The 10,433-nt window shown below is 34.4% G+C and overlaps 1 protein-coding gene across 1 annotated transcript; it reads left to right on the top strand.

The window, feature by feature from the left end:
• Window positions 1–762: 762 nt before the first annotated feature.
• Window positions 763–10,188, top strand: LOC106711826 (synaptic vesicle glycoprotein 2B). Its single transcript, XM_045679279.1, has 10 exons — window positions 763–874; window positions 3,428–3,586; window positions 3,919–4,081; window positions 5,908–6,029; window positions 6,292–6,536; window positions 6,827–6,972; window positions 7,866–8,028; window positions 8,703–8,986; window positions 9,291–9,418; window positions 10,043–10,188. Exons 1-10 carry the CDS (start codon window positions 811–813, stop codon window positions 10,114–10,116), a joined length of 1,548 nt encoding a protein of 515 aa, XP_045535235.1. The 5' UTR covers window positions 763–810; the 3' UTR covers window positions 10,117–10,188.
• The last annotated feature ends 245 nt before the right edge of the window (window positions 10,189–10,433 follow it).

Raw genomic sequence — 10,433 nt, 5'->3', positions numbered from 1 at the left:
AAAGCTGCCCTTATGACGTCATTGTTTACGTATCCGATTTGGCCGTGTGTTGGAAATTTCATTCCTATTTGGCAAACCGCCACATCTAAAATAATAACGCTTGGTAATACCGCTTGAAGCGAATCCAATGAATCTTTTCATTAAATAGCCATAACTAATGTGTTTTAGAAGTGAGCTATGTATGTCGTACAATGCTGAAGATTTTGATTTACGTTACATTGACGTTGATATAATGAACGTCGCGAGTACACGCTTTTCCGATTGTAAATATGACACGCACACTGGATAAGGAAAACGCTTGAAGAGAAAAATCTTTTTAAGTATTTATTAGTGAAAGAAACTATTTACGTACAGATTTGGTAACAAATATAAAAATGAATATTTTTGACATAGAAAAAAATCTTCATTTGTTTTAAATCTGTTCTGGTTTGTAATGGATAGATGAAAAATTCATTCAACTATAAAACTATCTGAATCGAAGATTTATGGTATATTTTGATGCCAGATTTATTATCTACACTAATATTATAAAGAGCTGTCGAATAAAATCAAAAAGTGCTGATACAATTTCAAAGATCTTTTGCCATTAGAAAGATACATAATCACTGAGTTATATAGGCTACTTTTATTACATCTTTTATTTTGCGTGAACGAACACTCGGGCAAAACTTAGTTAATAAGTACGTAAGCGTTTTCAGATCGCGTTTATTTAGTTCAGTGTGCGCTGACACGAACGTGACTTTGAAATTGTTGCATTCAGCTTTATTCAGTGTTACTGCGTACATCGCGCGTGCGAGCGCGCTCGAGACCATGGTGTGCGAGACCAAAGAGACTGAAGACCAGCTGCCGTTCGACGAGGCCTTGGAAAAGACCGGTACACATCTTACGTTGAAAGTGATAATTTCATATTCCAGAACAGTCTTTGTATCAGTTGAGACGTCTTTATTGAATCTTATTGTGTTGAATTTGGATAACGAAACGATTTGCCAGCATTTTTCTTGTATTATACAATGGGAATATAATTATGAGGTTTCAAGCATATTGCTTATCATAGCTATAGAGATTGGTTTTCGTTGTTCCTCTACTATCTATCCTATACCATCTAGTGCGTCGGTGTCTTGAAAAATTCTATGAAATTTAAGACAAAAAAATTTAAAAACTGATTGTCTTTCCGTGTTAAACCATGCAAATTGTTAACTCCGTTTTTTTCTTTTATGTGTGTTACCGCGATGCTCCGCCCCTGGTGGTCCGATTTGGATAAAAATTATTTTAATCGATTGGAAGTGCTTGCAGATGGGTCCCATTTTTTTGATTTTTTTTAAATAACTAGAAGACTAGTAGATTATGAATTTAGCTTCCAAATGTGTTGCGAAAATAAGGGACATTTTTGCTTTCAGCGCTTACGTAGGCTAAACTATAGGACCTACATAAAAAGAAGTATGGAAGAATTGTAGCTCTTTAAATGTGCTAAATAAAAGTTTGCGATAGCATATATCTATCTATTATAGTTTTCTCACAATAACCATTTTTTTTCTTTTCAAAGAATATTTAAGAAGTTGAGAGATTCATCATTTTATTATTTATACTGATGTACTTCCACCTACGCGATATATCTTCATATACAAATTGTATAAGGACACGGTTTGATTATTAAAAACTAGCTTTTACCCGCGACTCCGTCCGCGCGGAATAAAAAATAGAAAACGGGATAAAAATTATCCTATGTCCGTTTCCTGGTTCTAAGTTACCTTCCCACCAATTTTCAGTCAAATCGATTCAGCCGTTCTTGAGTTATAAATAGTGTAACTAACACGACTTTCTTTTATATATATAGATTTAATCTATCTTTTGTAATAATCATACAATGAAGCGTTAATTGGGAAGTAAAATTAATTATAAATTAAACTGTAACACTTTCCTTCACTGATTAAAACCTTTGTTCGTTTTTAAATTAATTTGTTTGTTTTGATTCCAATTCGTATCTGTTCAAATACAATGACTATGTGTCTACACTACAAAAATACATAAAGAAAAACATTGTTTTTATTTTTAAAAAGAAAATAAGTGAGGACAAATATTCATGTTACCGTTCAGTTATAATTTCCGACACTATAAAACTAGTCGTATTATAAACTTACTAAGTTCAATATCCATCGGTGACATATTTTCTTTGGCGTTTATATTTTAGAAATCTATATATTATATGACAATGGATTATTTACTACTATTGAAGAATTGTCTTTGAGTATTAGTATTTGAGTATTAATACTTGCGGTTTGACTATAAAACGTTCATTTTACAGTGTGTTCTCAGCCGAAACTCCTGCACACAAACATAATGCCATCCCTTTCGTTCTTTTAGGAAAAACAGAGACACTGATATATGTTTTACTGGACTTTTACGGTGAATTTTTTAACGACCTTTATAGCAATACTGACGGCTGTTGTTATTGTAAGAGTTGTAATATTTTACTGCGATTTAAAACTATATGAAAAATTAATTTTCTATGTATACATCAAGTAAATTGTCCTCAGGATTTTGATATTTTTCAGTAAATAACTATTTCTTATGCTGTTAATCTAGTCGTCTTTACAAATAATATACACATCCTAACTAAATCAAGTTGATTTGTTTTTAAAGTCTCGAATAAAATCTGTAGCATTTAAATCAATATTTAAAAACTGTTGACAAGCCCTTGTGAACGAAGAGGCGACCATTTTTGTAACTGTGATAATTAAATTAGTATCAGGTAAACTAGCATTTGAGGGCTAAGAAAAACAGTTCACCTGTTCCTTCTTCCTTGTTTATTACCATTGATATTAATGAATACGAGTTATAGTGTATTTCTGATACCAAAATTCCCATTTAATTTATTTTATTATCTGTTTTGTCAAAGATGTGGTGACGACGTTTTGTAAATATATTTTTGTCTCGGAAACCAATGGTTAGAATCCTCCTGGTAAAGAACTTATTCCTTTTTTAAATAACGTAATGTAGTTCATAGCGTCTGTGATAAATGCCAGTAATCACTTAACAAATCAAATAAATTCATCAGCTTATCTTATAAAATGAAAACAAATTTTAACTAATGCACTTATACATACACACATATTCCAGGGTTATATGGTGTATTTTTTAGAAGTGATTTTGATTTATTTAGCCATAATTATTTAGTTTATATTATATTGAATTTTAAGATATTCCTCCCAAGTAGGGTTGGCGACAGAGAGGCGGCCGGCCGTAAAACTGAAGCCAAAACTTTAAGTTTTATATAACCTTGTGTAGGCCAATAGGCCAGGGAGATGATGATTCCAGGGTTACATGCTGGTACTTTTCATTGTGAACTCTTATAGCCCAAAAGACTTGACTGAATTAATAGTATTTTTTTAATTATCTATAGCTTGTTAATTATGACTTCTGTTATCAGGCAATGGTATCTACAACATTCTGCTTGCTGCGACATGCGCGCTGTCGCTACTGGCCATCGGTGCGGACCTGTTCGGCTTCAGCCTTGTTGTGACGGCCGCGTGCGACCTGCATCTCACAGTCGCACAGAAGGGAATCCTCACCTCCACGCCTTTTATTGGTGAGTGTTGGTGTCGAATGATTGTGAGAGCCCCTCAGAAGTGCTGTTTTTTGTTCTGCTGTGTTCACCTTAGAAAGTGTATGGCTCACCACAGAATGTGGAGTACATTTATCATTAGAATGCCTATGGATGATCACATGCCTATGGATAGTATATATGTAAAAATAAGTTATACCAATGAATAAAAGTTGGTCATAATTTTAGCAGGATTCCTTTCTCCGCATTTCGTCAGCCAGCGTTTTATCTACAGTATTCTTTATTTATAGTACTAGTCAAATAAAGCGTCGTCGATACTTCACATTCTCTCATTTTTCATATTGTTTTACTTCCAGGTATCCTCCTGGTATCTTACATCTGGGGCTACGTGTCCGATACACGGGGGCGTCGTGTCACGCTACTCATCTCTCTGACCTTCGGCTTTTTGCTGTCCAGCATCTGCAGCCTCTCCATAGACTGGATTTCACTGGGAGTCCTCAAGTTCTTGTCTGTTTGTTTGTGAGTTTGATTTTTAATAGCAGAGCATATTTCTAACCATCCATCAATAGTTATATCTCTTATGACATCTTTAAGAAATGTACTTAACAGTACATTACTGTTATTGTTCTAAGGCAAGACTAAAATTTCATGTTTTAGTAGGTACAAATATTTGACAGTGGATTGACTGTTTTTTTTTTAATAAGACATCCTTTAAAAAAATAATATAAAACAATTAACTCAAGGTCTCTAATGTTGTGAATGTTGAAAACAATAACAAAACCATTGTCCTTACGACACTACGACTGGGCTATTGACACAAGGAATGTAAGGACTGCTACACACGGCTGCTGAAATTCACATTAAATTTTCCGCTTCTATTTTTTAAGTAATGCTTGGATTTTGAGCTTCTTATAAAATATTATACAGAATAATATAGATGGGTCCTATGTATAAGGGCCAAAGTAAAAATTTATGATTTCTACTTTTTCTGCGTTAAAATGTAACTCTTGGTTTAACCACATGCACTAAATATAACACATTTACAGTTGTAAATGTTATTTTTTGCTGAAGTAAAATAGGCCATATTTTCCTATATGGTTGAAACTTTGAGATCCTCTCCTGAAAAGTTGTCAATTTGCATATTGGCCCTTATTTGTAGAAGCCATCGATATTATCAATACACGTTATAGTGATATCAAGATAATTGGATGTAGATAAGTCTCCATCATGAATGCATGCATATTATGAACGAAATTTTTTTTTTCATACTACTTACAACAAGAAATTTTCAAAGTCTTACATTTTTTACAATAAGTACATATTTAAAATAATACTATAAAAAATACTTTTTAATAATGCCATTGGTGCAAGCAATTACATTCTAAGACAGCGCTCTACAATCTTCAGTATGTAGTAGTCCTTAGAGACAGTTTATTTTCATTAAACTCGTTACGACAATGTATGAGAAGACGAGGACAGTCTAGTATTTTTCCTTTCCTTAGTTAATTCAATAAATTTTAATTGTCTTCCGGGATTCGGTTACACAATTTAATTTTTGCTTGGTATGTTTGTCCCACTATTGAAATAAAATTCATCATTATGAGCTCATACAAGTCCTCACTCTTGGCGCTGGAGCCTACCCTTGAAACGACTAGGTCATAATCAACCATGCTGGTTTAGTTCAGATTGGTTGATTTCTTTGATGGTCTTTAAATTTCATTTGTGATATATGTATGCATCACGATGTTTTCCTTCACCGTTAGAACATCTTAAAGTATTTAAGTACATGGCAGGGATCGAACCAGGGTTTGTAAAATAAGTCAAGTGCTTAACCCCTGCGCCACCGACGCTCTAGGAGAATTTATCACACGCAAAATCTTCGTTATTAAGTCGTTTGGTCACTGAAATAATCAAATATAAAAAAATGAATAATCCACGTATTTAAACTGCAACAATATTTGTCACCTTAATATGCAAAATCATAGAAAATGAATAAATATGAGAAAACTTGTTTCTATAAAGTTATTCAATAACTAACTATCAATTGACATTAACGTAGTTGATTTCTATTAGCAAAATCATAATAGTGTGTTTGTTAATACTGTAAAATTGTCAACAGCAATTCAAAGCTAAAAAAACCAAAATGAAATGATGTTAAGCAGTTATTTTTTATAAAATTTATAGTTACTTAATTTTTTTTTACAATTTCATGATGTTCCGTTGATTTTTAAAGCTGTAAAAGCCTTATTCGTTTTTCCCAGTCGTGATTATTAGTTAGTCGATTTTGGTTTGTATTATGATGAATATTGTGATTTTACATTATGTGTTTATTTTTTTAATTTCAGTTCATGTGCAGCAAATTCAGTATCGTATACATTGGTGGGCGAGTCGTGCGTGAGACGCGTTCGCAACAAATATATGGTGATGATGACGTGCTTCATTCTATTCTCGCCCGCGTTTGCAGCCCGTGAGTGTTACAACATGTTTTACAACATGTTTTATAACACGTTTAATAAACATAACTTGTTGTCAGGTAACGAGCTCAATAAGGAGCTAGAGTATACTTAGGGATGACTAGGCCATCACGCTGACTCAGTACTGGTTGGTGAACACACATCTTTGATTTTCTTTGCAGATATACTAGTTGCACTGTGATGTTATCCTTCGCCGTAAAAACGTCATAAAGTTCATATGAAATTCCAAAGTCTAACACAATATCTTTTTTGCAGTTCTGACATACCCAATATTGAAGCTTGACTTCGAAGCGCCGATACAATGTCTGGGCATCGTCTTCCGACCCTGGCGGCTGTTGAATATTATCCTGGCACTACCTTCAGGCTTGGGGGCGCTGGCCCTGTACTTTTTCCATGAGTCCCCCAAGTTCCTCGCCAACTGCGGCAGAAGAGAGGAAGCTTTGGAGGTCATGAGGTCAATTTACGCCGTCAATCATTCGTGTAGTAAAGAGGAGTTTGGGGTAAAATAATTGTGGATTTATTAATATTTTTTTATAAGAAGTAAGACTCTTAATTTAACTTACCTACCTAGTTAGTTAGCTTACATACAATGTACCCGTAGTCTTAAATGTATTTTATTTGTAACAAAGAAGACTAGATGGAGGGATACTGCCACGCTTAGACTCGGTGGTTATGTCACCACTTAAGGTAGACCTTAGGTAGAAGTGATGTATTAATATGACAAATCTACACTAAGGGAAACCCTTAAGGATCTAAGTTGCTCTCATTATGTATTTATCTATAATTCCAGATCACATCTTTCACAATGTCAGAGAGTGCAAAGAAGGAGCAATCGTTGTTCCGAGCGATGTACGAACAGAGCGCGCCTCTGTTCCGACCTCCATACTTGTGGAGGACTTTACAACTGTACTTTATTGTTGCTGTTGTTTTTATCACGTAAGTAGAATCTCTTTTCATTTATTTCGATTTTTACATCGTTCCTCATAATCTGAACCTCAAAATAAATGCTGTAGTAAGGTTTTATTGGTTCATTTTGAATATCTAAAGGTAGGTAAGGTAAAACTAGTTCAGTTCGTCAGTCAATATGTTGCAATTTTCAAATATTATACGAGTATTTTCACGTTTTGGTTTTAACGGTTAATTTTATTTCCAATAACTTCTGTTTCTAATGATGTTTTACTTTAAGTTGGTACGCACTTATTTTAAAAGCATGACACATTTATGCTTTTAATTGATGTAAATACATTCAATTTTATTAACTAATGATTTAATAAATAATATTACATAAAATTACGTAAGTTCCAGCGCATCTGCATCTTGTTTTTGTATATATGTAAATTTTTATTGCCACATCACAACTATAAATTCCGTATACTATGATATTTACTATCACAAAAAAAAACATTTTTGCGAACTTGATGTTTTTGAGTTAACGAAAAACAATTTTTTTAAGTAATCATCCATCTATCTGTATGTCTGTCCACGTGTGTTCAGGGTAATCTTCGTTACCTGATATACTTTACCGTTTACTTTGTTCCCACTGTTTAGTGGGTTTCGTTGTCATTTTAGTATTTGTATTTTGACGTTTGCATTTGAAAGTTTTACACAATGTAAAAAAAAAAAACAAAGTTTTTCTGTGTAACAAAAATGAATTGTATCTCATCCGGCTGAAGCCGCAAGGGAACAGCTATTATATAAAAAAAGACAAAAGTTAAGAAAAGTGATCGTTATATTTGCATTCGGAGCGTCAAATGAGATTTCAGAAAAATGGGTAGGAAATATATGTCCTCCACTACGTCCGTCTATGTGAAGGTATGATTTGTTTTCAGAAACAACAGCTTTCTCGTGTGGCTGCCTCACATACTGAACCTGATCAAGATATCTATGGAAAGTAATACTGCTTCAGGCAACGTATGCGACCTCATATCAGCCGTCAAATCGCCTCTGCTTAATACCACTGCTAATGGAACTGACACTGGTTTGAGTCAAATTGTAAGTTCATATTAAAACAAGGGATCCAATCATCATTGCAACGTTTAAGATAGAAGTTTAGCAGATAGTTATGCGTTTGTGTTTTCCATAGCGGTCGTTGGACGCACACGAATAGACTCGTTGCTTACATGGTGATCTAGAGTGAGCATTTCATTGTGTAATACCAAACGTACCTACAGGATACGTTTTAGTCTCGCTGTTGGACTTATAGTCTAATCTATAACTTACTTAAAAGAAATAGTACAACTTGTTTTCATTAAATAATTTAATTTATAATTTACTAGCTTTTACCCGCGACTCCGTCCGCGCGGAATAAAAAAAAATGCACACAAGATAAAAAAGTTCCTATGTCCGTCTCCTAGTTCTAATTCTAAATCTCCCCATCAATTTTCAGCTAAATCAGTTCGACCGATCTTGAGTTATAAATAGTGTTACTAACACGACTTTCTTTTATATATATATAGACTAGCTTTTACCCGCGACTCCGTCCGCGCGGAATAAAAAATAGAAAACGGGGTAAAAATTATCCTATGTCCGTTTCCTGGTTCTAAGCTACCTCCCTATCAATTTTCAGCTAAATCAGTTCGACCGATCTTGAGTTATAAATAGTGTAACTAACACGACTTTCTTTTATATATATAGATTTATTTATCATTGTTTATATTTTTTTCCAGTCACCAGACACGTGCGTTGGAACAATCGAAGAGAACGTGATCATTACTCTAATGATTTCCCAAACTGTATTCTCATTTCTGAACTTCGTGATATCTTACCTACCGAATCACAGACGAAAGTTGATGATAGGCATCCTCTGCCTGTCAACCCTGAGTGGGTTCAGCGTGAGCGTGGTGCCCGAACCTATATCCAGCGTGGTTCTATTCATGGTGTTCACATCCACCTGCCTAGGCATGGGCATCTTAGCATCTTACTTCGTTGATCAGTATCCTACAACTTACAGGTAGGTACCAACACCGATAATAATTAGTACTTAATTATTAGTTGGAAGTAATCAAAATCGTGTGTTCTATTGCTGAAACCTTTTTTCAAATACAATATGTGTTCCCTCTTATTAGGGTTGTCCATTAATCGCGTTATGTTTCTTACAACTTTTTCATCCCCATTCTCTGGTAATACACGTGGTGTGGTCTTAAACTACCTTAGACCTAAAATCAAGTGTATTTTTTAATACAAAATATTATTGATTTATTCATAAAAAAAATTGTCAAAAAAAGAAAACAAATATTTTGCATAAAATATTTCAGAGGCATGGTATCCAGTCTGAGTATCATGGTGGGTCGGAGCAGTTCCTTTGTGGGAATCAACTTGGTGGGAAACGTCATCTTCCACCACTGCCGGATCACCTTCAACCTGTGGTCACTGCTTGTTCTCTGTTAGTATTGAAATATCCTATTTTAAATCTTTTAAAATTCTTAGTTTTACAGTGGTAGATCCCGCAACAACAATATTTGTTGGGTGCACGAATTGGCCTCGCCCGGTGAAATACCACGACCACACAGAAGACAGGCGTGAAGTGGAAGCAATTCCGCGTTTCGTCTGATGAGTGTGGTACCGGAGGCCTAATTTTAGTCCTCTTTCCCTTCCCACCCTTGTGAAAAAGGAACCCTTGTGGAAGTGGATTTGGCGGAGGAGGAGACGCATAGGAAAGAGAAATATCCTCTTTCTGTGCGTCCTATTCTCCGTTGATTAAAGGTAGGCAGCGCATCTGCATTTGCGGATGTCTATGGGCAACGGTTGCCTCGCTATTGCGGCGAAGCCAGGTGGCCGTTTGCTCTTTTGCCACCTTATGATATAAAAAAAACTTAGTGCCTTTGACTATCCCATAAGTTGACTATAAATAAGTAAGTGAAAATTCTGTCTTACTGGTATGTTATTTATTAGTAAAGGATTTGTACTTTGGAACGAATTAAATTTTACCTTTCAAGTGATTCTTTATTAAATTGTGTGATTTGTAGTACATCATTCATAATGAACCCTAATTACTTTTGTGTTCCAGGTAGCGTTGTAGCGGCGTGGTTCCTACCACCTGATAAGCCTTTGGAGTCCGCGGAGAAACCGACCAAGCTGTAGATTTAAGTTGAAATTTATCTGTGATTTATTAATAGTAATAAATAAGACTACTTTACAAATATATGGCCTTTATTTACATATCATTATGACACTAATCATAAAAGGTATATAATTATAAATCAAAATATGTATAAATCTCTTGATAAATGTAATGTCTTCATAAAAAGCTGTAAATATAAATTCTAGGTATTATAAGACATTATTTATGTGCGTATATACAAAAAAAACCTCATACGAAATATAAAATATTCTTACGTATTAATTAACACTAATAACAGTACAAGCTACGGATATGTCTAAAAGTTCTTTAAGAGATC

The sequence above is a fragment of the Papilio machaon genome, chromosome 9 (assembly GCF_912999745.1).
Source record: "Papilio machaon chromosome 9, ilPapMach1.1, whole genome shotgun sequence".
Taxonomy (NCBI): domain Eukaryota; kingdom Metazoa; phylum Arthropoda; class Insecta; order Lepidoptera; family Papilionidae; genus Papilio; species Papilio machaon.
This window is presented reverse-complemented; position numbering and strand designations above follow the sequence as displayed.

Excerpts from the sequence above, each read along its gene's own strand:
- LOC106711826 (XM_045679279.1), top strand. The coding sequence starts at position 811 with ATGGTGTGCGAGACCAAAGAGACTGAAGACCAGCTGCCGTTCGACGAG. Across the intron at positions 4,082-5,907 it reads AAGTTCTTGTCTGTTTGTTT|TTCATGTGCAGCAAATTCAG; the intron begins GTGAGTTTGATT and ends TTTTAATTTCAG. Across the intron at positions 8,987-9,290 it reads CAGTATCCTACAACTTACAG|AGGCATGGTATCCAGTCTGA; the intron begins GTAGGTACCAAC and ends AAAATATTTCAG.